The sequence below is a fragment of the Cyprinus carpio genome, chromosome A15 (assembly GCF_018340385.1).
Source record: "Cyprinus carpio isolate SPL01 chromosome A15, ASM1834038v1, whole genome shotgun sequence".
Lineage (NCBI taxonomy): Eukaryota > Metazoa > Chordata > Actinopteri > Cypriniformes > Cyprinidae > Cyprinus > Cyprinus carpio.
In genome coordinates, this window is record NC_056586.1 from 18118966 (window position 1) to 18134619 (window position 15654).

Genomic DNA, 15654 nt, shown 5'->3' on the forward strand with positions numbered 1-15654 from the left:
TCCATTGCAATGTTTGTGTCAATAGCTGCCTTAAAAAGGTTAGAAAACACTGCATAAATGCACAGTCATAATGTTGCTATGTCTGTATTTTGGACCCTCTAAAATAACAGATTTCCACATCAGTATTTTGTCATTCTCATGAGCATTCTGAGAGGGTTTTGGTCTGTGAAGTCGGCACATCTTTTTTCATGCTAGCATCCTTGGGTAAAATAGGTCAATGTCTGAAATCTATCAAACATAGAGCTTTTGTCAGTGTTCTGTCACCAACAATAAGCATAATTGGACTTGATCCGTTTTTTTCCATAAATAATATAGTGTCCCAAGCATATTTAAAAAAAAGCTCTTGTGGTCAGTGTACATAACTTTGTCAGATCTACAGGTAGGTAGTTACTTCTCAGTGTTTTGATTACTGATTAACCAATACATATTTTCCATGAAGCTGATACCAACATATAAAAAGTAGGGTAAAAATGGAAAATGTGCTGATGAAAAGATCAATATATCCTGGTCTTTCACTATATGTACTTTTGCCCCACGTTGGGCTCCAGATATGCTGGTTGTTGAATGGTTTTGTGGTTTAAAATGGTTTAACTGGTTACACAGGTTAAATGTCCTGCATATGTTCTTGATTTTTCTCTCTCTCTCTTTTTTCCTGAAGTTGCAAAATTCTTGGTCTTAGTATGTGTTTGAAGGCTAAACTATACTGGATAAATTCCAAGCTCTTCCAGGAAGTTTTATATAATAATCATTTAGAAGTACGGTTGTTAAAAAACTTGAAGTAGAATAAAACCTTTTTATAGGCAGAACACAAAACCACAGAAGTTTTTCATTGTACAAAAAGAGCTAATGCATAATTTTTAGTTTGCTTAATAGGCAAATAGTTCCTCCAACAATATTCCAAGAAACAACTTCCACCTCCACCCCCCCAAATATTATTTCACCACCAGCCGCAGCAGCTCTGCTGGTCTTCCACCACTCAGACTCTGTCTGTGTTTATTTAGGTGTGCTGTGGAGGAGGTCAAGTCCGAACTGTTTGTGGTCTTTGTAAATACCAGCCTGAAGTGTTTTAAAAAGTGTCTGTGAGCGTCTAATCTGTGAGGTCACATTCACTCCTTCATTGTAAGGGAGTATTTCAACTCAGCCCTTGTACAAAGTGTTTAGCAGTTTTGAGCAAACAGATGGTCACTACACTAGAATATCTTTTAGTATTGAGAGAGTGAGTAGGGGTGCCGCTGACACAGCATTGGAACGCTTCCATTTAGGAGGGAGTCAGACATAAACAACCTGCTAATATCAGGTCAGGGCAGGGCCTGTATCCTCTTTATCATCCCCAACCCCTCTATTTAGTACATTGTCCATGGTGCATCGTCTAGTCACTTACTCGCTATGGTTTAGTATTAAAATAAAAACAATGTGTTTTAGACTGTTTAGATAACATGATTTGGACTAGTTAAATGCAAGCTTGGCTGTAAAATTGTTTTTGTTATTGTCTTCTTGCTCAATCCTCATGCTAATCAATATTATTTTCTCATAATTAACAGTACAAATAGTGTTGCGCATATTATACATAATATTTCATGGATATTATATGAAATATTCTTTAAGGACGAATTTGTTCCAGTTCCGATGGATGGAATAACAGATGCTTTAAGGGAATATTTTACCTGAAACAAGTGAAGAAAAGTTTAAGAAAGCAATTTGTCTCCTCCTGTGGAAAAATACAACACCTTTGTACTGTAAATCGATCAGCTTTGACCTCTTGCTACTGAATAAAAACAAAATGTCCTCAAACTTTCCCTAAGGCAAAGAGGATTTTTTTTTACTATTTTCTGCAGTTGTATCTTCACTTGTTGAGGACTGATGATGGACATTTGTAGAGCATCAGTTTGAAAAGTCCTTGATTTCCTGAGGTTACTTTGAATGTCTCATAGTGCAATGACATCTTAAACTAATGACTCAGGGGCTTGTTTAGTTTGTCACTGTAAACTGTCTACCTCCCTTGTCTTTTGCTCAGTGTGACCGTTAGTTTGACCTGAGTATGGAGTAAACATGTTTAAGATGCTAATAGAAGATTGACTCACGGAGGCCTTTTCTGCCGATAGGTGTGGTCAAATTTAGCATTATTCAGCGAGTTTTGGCTGGTGCAATCCAGTCATTTTAAAAATAATCCTCCTACAGTTCATGAGAATTTCATATGAGGGCGAAGAATCCCAAGCAGATTTCGCAACAGGTTAAAGTTGGACACACGGATTTGCCACACTGACCAACAAAAAGCTGCTTGGTTTTGATAGTGACTTCTATGTGAGGATCATGCATTGCTATGCTATTGACAATACACAATGGACCTTTTTTGCCCACAAAATTTTGACTAAAATTCACAAATGTGACCACACCTTAAGGGTCTTGAAACTGTCATTGATCCTTTTTTTTTTGCTGTAGGAGGTTTCTTTTAACTCAACCTTTCCCTTCTACTCTAATCTGAGATGCAAACTGCTGAACCGTTTCCCTTAATGGAGGCTGTTTGTCTCTGTTGCGTGGCCATAGGAAACGAAGTAGCAGAAAAAGAGAATATTGTTCCTAAACTCTCACCCATTTCAGAACCCTAAAAAGAGTCAACTAGATGTGAAACTCTTTCTTTCACATTGACTGAGTCCACAGAAACTGTGTGATTTTGTGCCTTATTTGAAGACATTATCAGTTTTTGTATGTGTTTTTATTTTCTGACAAGTCCGGTAGAAATCATAGGGTAAATTCTATATGCACAATTCCACTGACAGTGTCTAAAAGTGAATCTTTTTTTCTTCCCAAGTGCTTAACCGTGTTTACCTTCCCCCTTTCAACTGATAATTAAATGAACTGGCGACCCAGCAAAAAGTTGATATATTTAAGGAGACTGTAGAGTTTTGTATTGCAATGTGACTTCACCGTAGTCTTGTGTAATAGCATGTTTTTCTTTTCTGTGAGTTCAATAAAAAAAAGCAACAAAACACTTCAGCATTGATCTGATTATGCATCCTTCCTGAATAAAATTCTTTCTTTCTTTCTTTCAGAATAATAAATAAATTAATGCATGAATAAAATACTGCCCCCAAACTTTTGAACAGTAGTATAAACATAATTTCTTAAACATAAAACTTTTTTAAAACTGATTTTGTAGCAGAAATCGAAACAATAGACAACACTGAAAGTACTTCTCTGTCAGCTTTTTCACAGTGCTTGGATTTGTGCAAATGAAAAGCTGTCTCATTAGGTGACAGTGTTTTGGCTGATTCCAGGGCCACTCTGTCTTCTCTGATAAGGGTTCCAGAGGCTTAGTCCCTCGCTCACAGCGACTGATAAGTAGGGGAAAATCTCTGAGCTGAGGCTGCAAGAATGTGAATTTATTCTCTTGGGCAATTCAGCGATGATTACTACAGGCACTGTGCCGATCTGGTGACTGACACACATGAACGCAAGGACGGTTGAGAGTCCACTACTGATACACTGGCAGTTTTTAGGTGTTGATGGGATCCACAGACAGAAAGTAGTCTCTTTTGCTCACGTAGGCTGCATTTTTTATTTATTTTTTAATTAAAAAATGTAGTAAAAAGTAATAATGTAAAATATTATTGCAATATTAAAAAGTTGTTTTCTATTTTAATGTATTTGAAAATGTTATTTATTTCTGTGATGGAAAAGCTGAATTCTCAGCAGCCATTACTCTACTTTTCAGTATCACACAATCCTTCAGATATCATTCTAATATGCTGATTTAAGAAACATTTATTATTATCAGTGCTGAAAACAGTTATGCTGCTTATAAGAAAACCATGATATGTTTTTTCATTATTCCTTCATAAAGTTCAAAAGAACATAATCTATTTGGTATAGAAATCTTTTGTAACAGTATAAATGTCTTTGTTACTTTTGATCAATTTAATGCATTCTTAAACTGATAAAATTATTAATTTCCAAACTTTTGAACAGTAGATTCAACATTGATAGCCACAGTTTGAGCATAAATTGTGAAACTGATTGGTCAGTTTTAGGAATTATGGATCTACAGTATTTAGAGGATCTGGAATGCCATTGAGCAGTGACAATGTTGGACATAGACTCTTAGTTCTCCACTCCTCCTCTCATAAGATTTATGGATGTGTCAGCCTTTTTGTTTTATGCAGTGCTCTGTGTGTGTCTTTCTACAGGATCCTTGGCAGTCAGTGGGATGATAGTGAAGCGGGTTGGAGTCTGGATTGAAGGAGCATGGTGAAGCACCAACCATTACAGGTCTATGAGAGACAGCTGTGTTTGTCATGTCTAACCGGGATCTACGGATGCCGCTGGAAACGCTACCAGCGGTCACATGATGACACCACCAAGGTGAGTTATCCCATCACCAAGCCATCTGGATGTGATGTGAAGACTTTATTACAGCTCAAATCCCACAGCTAATATTTTAGATGTCACTTTTTAGTTCATCACACATATGTTATTTGACCTAAGTGTTTATGTGAACAGTTTTGATGTGGTGAAGTGTTTCGGACAGATTTCCATGAACAGTATTTAAGGCAGGTTCACACTGCCCCCAAAAAACTGCAATGATTCAAAAAAGCAAACGTTGACTTTCCTGATTCTTAGTAATTTAATAATGATCTTAGTATTTGAAGACTGATTCTAACCCAATAAAGTGTCATTTTAACTGATTTGTTTAAAAGAACTGACTCAAATGAGTCAGAATCACATAAATGATTCCTATACGAAATAGACTATGCTGATCCACCATATTTGTTGTTGTGTGGAGTCCTTTAGAAAACTGTGTAGGTTCTTAATGTTTAAGTAACAACCTATACATATGCAGATTGTTTTAAAAGTATAACACACTCTTAAAAATAAAGGTTCTATTTTTTGCATTAATGGTTCCCTGAAGAACCTTTAACATCCACGGTTCTTTATAATGGAAGGTTCTTCAAATTAATAAAATATTATTCACATTAAGAAAAAAAAATGGTACTTTAAGAACTGTTCACAGAGGGGTTCTTTGGAAAAACCAGAATGGTTCTTCTAGTGCATCGCTACTAAAACCCCTTTTTGGAACCTTTATTTTTAAAAGTGGAGGTTATCTAGTATTAGAAAATAATCAGGTCACATGTCAAGTCATAGTTTCCAAGAAAACTTTTTTGAGAAGATCAACTTAATTAGTCAGTTAGGGGTCAAGGTGCCATATGGGGTAAAAATTCATTTAATTAGGAATCATAGTATTCACAGACCTTTTGTTTAAGGGTCTTTTGATTGGGGTTTGCTCTCATCTGCTTGAGTAGAGTCAAGTACAAGTAAGTAACGATCAGTCTTTTATGCATAAAAGTACTTTTTTTCTAGGATACTGCTTCCCTGCATTTAATTAAAGGACATGCGCTGAGCATCAGAGGAATTGTGACATTATTTATAGGTGTTGAAAGAGCCGTCTCCAGACTGCCAACAAATGGTATTATCCTCATTGCCTAATGCAGTGAGCGAGGCCAAAAGTCCATGAGTCCATGAGGAGGGTGTTCTGCTTTAGTAAAAGAAAGCTTTTATCAAAACATTACAGGTCTGTTTAAATTTGATGTTAGTGGAATATGTAGCTAGCACAGCAGCTGTAGATTTCTCTTTGTCATGGGAATGTGTACCCTTTCATTTGCACCTTTTTTTTCCTCTCCAAAGAGTTGCAGTTGCTCAGAAACACAGAAGTGTCTTTTCATTCAGTGTTTTTTTTTAATTATGCTAATCAGGTATCCCTTAAAAGTCCTTGAAGGTGCATTTGTTAATGTTTGCTTCCCTTCAGAGAGAGTTTTGCCTTTGAGCATTACTGTTTTCAGATGTGTACTCCGTAAAGGTCCCTGTGGGAGAAGAGAGTTGGGACACAATTGCTTGTCAGAGAATCAGGCTGTAAGATGAGAACGCAAGCGAAAGGAGAAGACTTTGTGTTGAAAATCAGTGACACAGATTTTGACTGTGGTCATGTTGCTGAGAGGAGCTGGAGAGATGGTTGTCAGAGAAACCAAGATAAAGTTGAAGGCTTATCAGTACAGATACATGTCGATAATGAAAGGAGGACCGTCACACAATACCTTGGAAACTACATCAGTTTCTAAAGAATCTGTGGGAGTAAGTTTGATAATAGCTTGCAAACTTTTTTTACTTTTTAAATTTTTTTAAGTATATCCTTTGTTATTGGTGCTTACTCTTACTACAATGCAGGAACTATTCCAGTGGATCTGAGTTAAACATTTATTATTATAATTTATTTATTTATTTTTTTTTTTGCTAGGCAGACAGTAAAATGAGTGAAAGAATCCCATAGACTTACCTTTTTGTGGACTAAAATATGGACCACAAATTTGATAAGCAACCACCCAGAAAAACGTAGCATGTTGCAACTATAGTTAAAACATGTTAAAACATGCTAAGCATAGCAACATGCTAAATCCCCCCTCAAAACATCTTAGCAACTGCATATCGATGGCCTGGCAACCTTCTCTTACATCTTCTTTACATTTTACCTTTTTAAACATAAATTACATTTTAGTTTTACTTTTTAAAAATATTTGAATGCATTTACAATTGTATGTTTTTAAATAGTAAATAATATAACTGTAAATCTTTTTTAAATCATATTATAAAAAAATATATAAAATATATAAATGTAAAGAAATGTATATATGTGTGTGTGTGTATGTGTGTGTGTGTATGTATATATATGTATATATATATATATATATATATATATATTATATATATATATATATATATATATATATATATATATATATATACAGTGCATCCAGAAAGTATTCACAGCGCTTCATCTTATTCCAAAATGGATTAAATTCATTATTTTCCTCAAAATTCTACAAACAATACCCCATAATGACAATGTGAAAGCAGTTTGTTGAAATTTTTTTGAAATCTTTACAAATTTATATAAAAAAAAAAAAACGAAAAAAAAAAATCGCATGTACATAAGTATTAAAAGCCTTTGGCATGACACTCAAAATTGATCTCAGGTACTTCCTGTTTCCACTGATCATCCTTGAGATGTTTCTACAACTTGACTGTAGTCCACCTGTGGTAAGTTCAGTTGATTGGACATGATTTGGAAAGGCACACACCTGTTTATATAAGGTCCCACAGTTAGTACATGTCAGAGCACAAACCAAGCCATGAAGGCCAAGGAATTGTCTGTAGACATCTGAGACAGAATTGTATCGAGGCACAGATCTGGGGAAGGGTACAGAAAAAGTTCTACAGTATTGAAGGTCCCAATGAGCACAGTGGCCTCCATCATCTGTTAATGGAAAAAGTTTGGAACCACTAGGACTCTTCCTAGAGTGGGCAGAACTGAGCGATCGGGGGAGAGCAAGAGGTGAGCAAGAACCCAGTGGTCACAAACAAAATTCTCTGGTCTGATGAAACAAAGATTGAACTCTTTGGCCTGAATGGCAAGCGTCATGTCTGGAGGAAACCAGGCACCGCTCATCCCCTGACCAATACCATCCCTACAGTGAAGCATGGTGGTGGCAGCGATGTATTCATTTCAGGCTGCAAAGTTATTATTTTAAGGGAGGGTGATTCTTTTCTATACCCACTGTATGTTTGTTCTTCCATGGTATTCAAGTGCCTTAAAGTGAATACCATGATACATGATAATTGTAGGTGATAATCATCCCTTTCTGTTTCTGTATATCAAAGTTCCATAGTATTTCCATTCAGAACCGTTGGCCTTCCATGGTACCATGCTCATGGTAGGTGTATGAGCTTGCTTTTTAACCCTTTTCATATTCAGAACATAGTGTTAGTCAATCAGATGGAGATATGCATCACATATCTACAATCATTGTGCAGTTGGACCAATGCCTACTATAATAAAATGAGCCATAACGGATATATAAGATTTCCATTTTAATTCCACAAAAGAAGACTAAACCATTGCCCTGGTTTCCTGTTGTTCTCTGGCTCTCAGCTGCTTGAACTGTGCTGTCAGCGATTTCAGCTCAGTCTTGACTGTCTGCAGCGGGAGGCCTGACCCTGTCCACAGAAAAACAGCCAGTTCAGCTGTCTGCGAGTGTGAGAGAGAGAGATACCCGGTCCAGAATGCACTGTGGTGTCAATTCTCAATGAACACAGCTAATGTAGTTTTCTGTCACTTTTAAATGAAATGGGATATCCAGTCTTTACTCATACATAAAAAATTGACCTTTGTCCCACCCTGCTACAGTTGATCATTTCATTGTCCAGGTCTTGCCCTCATATGACACACTAAAATCTCGGCTGTGAGACCAGGGAGGATGCAAAGCGCATCCATATTTCATGATTCCAGACTCAATCTGTGGAATCATTGGAGCGGAGAGATTCTGTCTGACATTTCAAACTCAATACAAAGGCTTTGTGCATTAACCCCAAAAGACCATGGTGTACAGTGGTCTAATATGACTCGTTCTGTCTAATTAATCTATATGAAGCCTGTCTTTGTGTCTGGTAAGCGTGTATGTGAGAGAAATGTGTGATCGTCTCCTGTTTAAGCTGTAAGCTGTGCTCCAATGAAAAGAGATCCCTCCTCAGTAATAATTGAGAGTTTTTCCATTTACGTATCCCAACACAAAGAGCATGTGAATGGGAGTGTCCTTTTCTCCCACGGGCCCCTGCATGGTCTGTGCAAACCAATATATCTCACAAAACACAATACCAGCAGCGGCCGGCATGTAGTGGAAGAATAGTGTTCAATTATAGACAGTACTGTTTAAAAGTTTGGGGTCGGTAAGGTCGGTTTTGGAATGGCTGTGTTTATATTATACAAAAATACACTAAAAACTGTAGTATTGTGAAAGAGAAATAACTTTTTTACATTTATTTATCACATTCGAAAACCGTTAGGCTGCTTATTTTTATGATGCATTTTTTCTTTGATGAATGAAAAGTTCAAAATAACAGCATTTATTTTAAATGGAAATCTTTTGTAGCATACAGTACATGTCGTTTCTGTTACTTTAGATTAATTTAATGCATCCTTGCTAAATTAATGTATTAATTTCTTTAAAAAATCAGATAACACTTTAAAATAGGGAACACTTATTCACAATTAACTACGACTTTTCCCTCAATAAATTCCTAATTTGCTGCTTATTAATAGTTAGTAAGGTAGTTGTTAAGTTTAGGTATTGTGTAGGATTAGGGATGTAGAATAAAGTCATGTAGAATAAGGCATTAATATGTGCTTAATTAGTACTAATAAATGGCTAATATTCTAGTAATGTGCATGCTAATAAGCAACTAGTTAAGAGATCCTAAAATAAAGTGTTACCAAAAAAACGAAACAAAAATCATACTGACCTCAAGCTTGACCTGACCTCTTTATCTGACAGTGGCTATAGTTCACACAGTGTTTGGGACTGACTTTTTGTCTGTAACTATACTGGCAGATAACACGTTTGAGTCTTGAAGGATTTAATTTCATTTAAAGCTATTTACTACACCCCCCGCTGCTTTTATCCTCTCGGATGCTGCCAGAAGCTCTCAGGATCTACCCAAACACTCTACACAGTTCCCTTCTTTTCTCTCATTTTTCATCTGAGAGAAGTTAACAGCTCTAACATTAGTGATTGACAGTAAAGATTAACTCACAATGTGTGGTACACATGCGTCAATGACACAACAGGCAACTAGTCGTTGACGGCTCACATTAACTGAAATCACTCAAAATACGGTTGTGAGTCACTGTTTGTAGAATGTGGTTGTCAATCTCTTTCATAAACAATTTCTCTATAAACACAACCATAGTAAGCCTCCAAACAGGACTGACAGTCATGTCCTGCTTCTCTGTGAACATAGTAAAACATATTAAAATATTGGAAAGAAAAAAATACCTTGATGTTGCCCTGAAATAAAAACCCTATAAAAAACAACTGCATGTGTATATATATCAATTAATATAAATTATATATATATATAATTATATAAATATAATTTATATTAATGTAACGTGAATTTACATCGTTGGGTCAAAAATATTTAAAATATTGTTTAAATATACAGGCACTGAAGTAAAAGTGTAGTTATACATTTGACAGTGATGATGTAAACCATCCATTGATTACGTTAAATGTGATTAAACCTGGATAATTTAAAAATTGTGCTGCTTTTTCTTCATTGTTATCCAGTCAATTTCAAGTCAAGTTTCTGTTCATGTTGTCTGACAATAGCAGCCATGCTTTTGGTGCATCCCTAAAAATACAATTTTAAAGGGGTTGTTCACCCAGAAATTTAAATTGTCATCAATTACTCACTCTCATGTTCTTCCAACCTGAATTACTTTCTTCCGTGGAACATAAAAGAAGATATATTGAGTAATGTCTTCCTTTTTTTGGTCCCCATGGAAGTCAATGGACACCAAAACAGTTTGGTTAGGAACATTCTTGAAATTATCTTATCTTGCATTCCATAAGCAAAAGAAAATCAAACAACGTTTAGAACAATGTGATAAATGATGACAGAGTTTTCATTTTTGGGCAAAATATCCCTTTTAACACCTCACTAGGTAAACACTTGGTAAACAAAGTTCAAATACCTCTTTGTCTGGTGAACAGTTTTGTATGTTGAAACGTCTCCTCTTCCAGTCAGTACTGAGGGCAGGGTGTCACCAGAGACATGATGTGCAATGACAGATGGTGACTCTACCTGTGTATCCACTTACAGCAGGTACAAAACCACCACAGACTTAGCCAGAGGCCAACCAACCAATCACTGTTTTCCCTTGGGCTGAAGATTTTGATTTCCAGTTGACTGGAAGAAACTCATAGACACGGACAGTACATGCATCTTTAGATGGCATCAGCAACAAACTGGGACTCTTAAACACTTTCCATCCCTCAGGAATACAGATTATGTCTGTGATTACATTCTGTTTCCCAGACGCTGTCTTGCACATAGTAATATGTTCTCTGCAATGGTCTTCATGTTGCAGTCATTCAGGGCTTGTGTTTACAGATCAGAGCAGCATTTTTAAATGGCTTTGATTAATTTATCTATGGGTATGTTATCTAGTGCAAGCATTTCCTACAAGGTGACCTACAATGCAGGTTCTTGTCAGATTTAATCTTTCCCTGTCTGTCAGCATGGAGATTATTAGGTTATGCTTATTTCACATTGGAGAAAAAGAAAGATATTAAAGGTATTGTTATTTAAAAATGGTAAATTCTGTTGTTTCGGACCCTACTGACTTTTATTGTATGGACATTGAGACATTTTTCCAAATGACATTTTCATTCATTTTTATGTTCTTCAGAAAAAAAGTTATGTGGGCTTGGAATGACAAAGGTGAGTAAATAATAGCAGAATTTTCATTTTTGGGTGAACTATCTCTTTAAGTATTAATTTACAGAGATCTTGGCTATTGAGTGCTTTTGAATAGATATTGATGTGCATCTGACATTTAGTTCTTTGTCATTCATGTTGTTCCATGTTTAAAGTACATATTCCATTTTGTATTTTTTTTTTCTTTCATATTTGCAAAGGCAGCTTATAAAAGTACTCTTTGTGGCTGCCAACACATTATTGACCCACAATGATTTTACATAACAATTAACATCAATGGAACATTTTGAATAGAAATAAACATGTAATTTCAAGTGGAAATTAGTCATGTTCACAGCGTTTTCATTTAGACATCCAGCATTTCTGGCTGTAACCCTCAGGCAGACATGGTCCAGCTGTATAGTGAACTATTTTCAGGACCAAAAATACCCATATGTAAATGCCAACACTGTAGTGAGAATGTACTGTACATCACACCTCTTCCACTACTACAACTAGTCTATTCAGTAGAAATGACCCTTGAAGCTTTAAGCACTAGTAGTCTTAAATTGAATCCACGGGGATTACTAAAGGTCATTTTTGCATAGTCCTTGTTATACTGACACAGTTTAATTCAATCTAACCTAAATTTGACCTCCATGACATTTTCAGTTGTGTAATCTAGTTTTTTGAGTCACATGTCGAAAGGTACTGCTGTACACCAATATAATAATTTTCTTTAAACAGTCCTGTTAATGGATTACATGACATCAGTTCCAGACCAGGTCAGTCCACTGTGTAGAAAGGAGCCTGATTTTGCACCTTGCTTACAGATGGACTTTACTGCTGAGGGACTGTTATGAAAGGACGTTTTTAAGCTACTCCCCTACATTTTCCACTTCTATTTTTCAATCCGCTCACTTCCACCCACTGCCTCTCCTTCACTCTCTCACATCGGGTAGCCGGCCTCCCTGTGTTCTTTGCCCTTTGCCTCTGTAGAATAAATATTTAGCAGTCAGTGGGATTTTGAACTACAGTTGGTGCCTCAAGGGAGCAGTTGTGTGCAGCAAATACTTACTGTATGAATAAATTATATAATTCCGGGGCGTCAAATTCAAGGCACTCCAAGGAAAAGCTGCTTTTTGCTGTTTCTAGGTTTCTATCTGTATTGTTTTTGGGCATTGGTTCAGCTCGGCTTGGTTGTTTGCTCAGGAAATGCTAAAAAATCTTTTGGCTAATTTTCATAATTGCAGCCAGTCCTTGGCAGATCTTAGCCTGAGATATTATTATGCCCGTATTTCAGCATCAGATAAGCCTGTCTAACTTAATGAAGATAATTAAAGGCAGCCACTGTAACCATGCCATTTCACCCCACCTTAACCAATTAGCAAGTGTCTTTACAGCGTTTAAACAAATGCGCCTTGCATAGCTTTGCTCGGATAGTTTTAAAGGGAATTGTTACTTTGATTTTGTTCATAGAAGTGTTTCTGTGCCTGACGTAACAGTTGTAGATGCTGTCATAGACACACAATACAAATCCAACTCTCCCCTCAGGAAATAGTGGAAAAAGTGTTTGCTTTGGTACTAAGTGGTGGAGGGGTGCTGCCATCTTAGATCAGCAGGACGGAATGAAATGGCTTTTGAAAATAAGCTTTTTGAGGCTTAATGATGAGTTAATATCCTCGTTTAGAGGAAACACAATTTGCTGCCCAGCGCTGCTCTGAACCCCTTCTGTTAAGATGTATGCTGCTTGTTGCTCAGTGGCCCTGATGATGTCATGGCAATCTGTTCAGCTGCGACAACCACATGAGGGCCAAAAACACAGCCGTGTTTATCAATTCATACACTGAACTATTGTCGTCTCATTAAGGTTGTGTGTTCAAGGTTATGAAGGATAAGTCAGGCCATGAATTACTTGAGTAATAAACTTAAACTTTGTCGCATGATGAATGATGCATGTTGAAGTGTTTTTAGTTTTTTGAATTATCTGATTTATTATTTTGATTTGCTTTATGAATTATGATAAACCCTATGCTTTGAAATCTGTACTGGTCTATATTGTTATGCTAATTTCCACTATTTTTAAAAGTAGATTACATTTGCCTTACCTTTTAATGCTCACTTAAAGTAGATCTTAAAAAACACTTAATTTAATAAAACTATGCAATCTTAAGCAAATCTCACAATACATATCCATTCGTTGTGATGCCTAAATTAACTTGTAGGATTTAAAATAAGTGATTTTAGTTTTTAGTGTTTTAATGTAATTTTATATTGGCTATTTATTGGTTATCAGCCATAACTTGAAAATAATTATTGTATCAATGGTATCAGACAGAAATTGAATATCGGTACATCTCTAAAAAAAAAAAAAAAAAAATCCCATAGACTTGCATTGTATGAGGGACCTGAGCCATGTCTCATACCTTGGGACTATATTACCTAGCATCCACTCGCAACACCCTAGCAACAGCCTAGCAACATGCTAGAAGCTAATCAGAGTATCTTAATAACTGCATAGCAACACTCTGCAACCACTCTACTCTACAGCAGGCACCAACACTCTACTATTGTGGCAATGACTTGTCAGTGCTGAACATTTCTGTTGTTCTCAGTCTGGTGCCATTTTTAAACTCGTTGGAAAAATAATTTGGAAAAACAATACTGCATTTGACATTTGACCTGTTTTATGGTGTGATATTGATTTGGCGCACTCAGACAGTCTGTGATGCTAGTGGGAGATCTCAGGTTTAGCAGCATTTATTTGTGGGTATTATTGTTCTGCTCCGAATTACCCATAATCCTCTTTTTCCATCTATATTAAGATCTTTTTTGGATGATTGGGCGTAGGAATTACTACATGCTTTCTAACTGCTTTTTGTGAGCCAAGCATTTCTGAAAAAATAAACATTCATTGCCCTGCTCCCTCATGATGGACTGTTTTCATTAATTGTGTAGCGAGGAGGAAGAAGATTGACAATATGAGTACTTTGTGTCTCCACTTAATTTTTTTTTTTTATTAATATTTTTTTATTAAAATAAGGGCTGTCGGTCTGCATGTTCTTTATTTTGCAGTGAAAACAGGGAATTTCTTCATGTAACCAGGAGTAATCTTACTTAACAGAATTTTAATATTAATATATTTTATTTAATATAAAATATACATTTTATTTTAAAAGCAAATCATGCGCAGGAATTAGGGGAAGTTGTCTGCCATATACATGCCTGACAGAAAATCCCTTGGATAGATTAAAGAGGAAAATCTTTAAGAAAAATGACTATGATTTGGAAATTATAGTAACCTTAGTCCATTCCAACATTCATTTATTCAGAATTTTTGTTTTTATTTCATGTATGTAATTGCACATTAGCCATTGATCCACAAACCCAGTTTCATTGTGTCGTAGACAGTGCACTTTTAAACTTTTCCGTTAATTATTGCAGATTTGAAGTAAATGTAGTGTTTGCATATCTTGTGCATTTTGATGCTTCTCTCAGTAGAGAAAGTGAGAGCTGAATTCGGGCAACGGAAAGGCCCTTTCATGTACCCTGCAGAGAGCAGAACTAATGTTTCACTAATGAATCTGTGATGAAGGCAGGCTTCACTATAGAAGTAGCTATATTCATATTAACTGAGTTTAATGTGAATATGCAGTAATCTCCTGAGGCACTATGAGAACTCTATATTAAATTCCACTCAATTTTTAAACAGCTTTGACAGTATTTTGAAATATTTGTTCTTGAGATTATCTTTTGGCACAGTTTCTCACAGTGACTGTATTAATTCATGCTGGCACCAACCCATTTAATAATACTGATGCTGATAGACAAAAATTATGTAACAGAATTATTTGAACTCCTATTTAAACAATTTTTATGTGTCTGTTGTGTTTCTTTGTTCCAGTGGGAGTGTTTGTGGTCCTTCATTCTCTTCTGCACTTTCTCCCTGTTACTGGTGTGGTTTTACTTCTGGTGGGAGGCCCATAATGACTACAGCGAGTTTAACTGGTGAGTGGGCCTTATAAACTTTCACCAGTGATTCCACAATCTCAGTTTCTCTAAAGGGATATATCTAAGAAACTCATGAGTTTAGTAATCCAGAGTTCATGGGAAGGTCTCTGATAGAACAGATTGCATGTAATTTTAACAGAAATGCTGGGCTGTTCTTGGCAAGTATTCACAATGGAATAGCTTACTGCATACTTTGCAGTATATACTCTATACTTCATACTACTTTTAGTGTGCAAAATAGTATGCATTATTATACATTCAGTTATGGTTTAGCTATTAAGTCACTCTCTGACATTTTTACAGTAACTGTTGATACATAATCTTCCATTTCCCAGGAGC

At 36.0% G+C, this 15654-nt stretch overlaps 1 protein-coding gene across 7 annotated transcripts in view; it reads left to right on the forward strand.

Moving 5' to 3' along the window:
• The window catches only part of LOC109080342 (glycerophosphodiester phosphodiesterase domain-containing protein 5-like), a 38453-nt gene that overhangs the window by 7559 nt on the left and 15240 nt on the right, over nt 1-15654 (forward strand). For all 7 annotated transcript variants that reach the window (XR_006161788.1, XR_006161789.1, XM_042771323.1 and 4 more), the window contains 2 exons: nt 4185-4359; nt 15209-15312. Coding sequence is in view for 5 of the 7 variants with exons in the window: in XM_042771323.1 (XP_042627257.1) it covers nt 4243-4359; nt 15209-15312 (221 nt within the window). In the remaining 2 variants the exon portion in view is untranslated. The remainder of the gene's footprint in view (nt 1-4184; nt 4360-15208; nt 15313-15654) is intronic.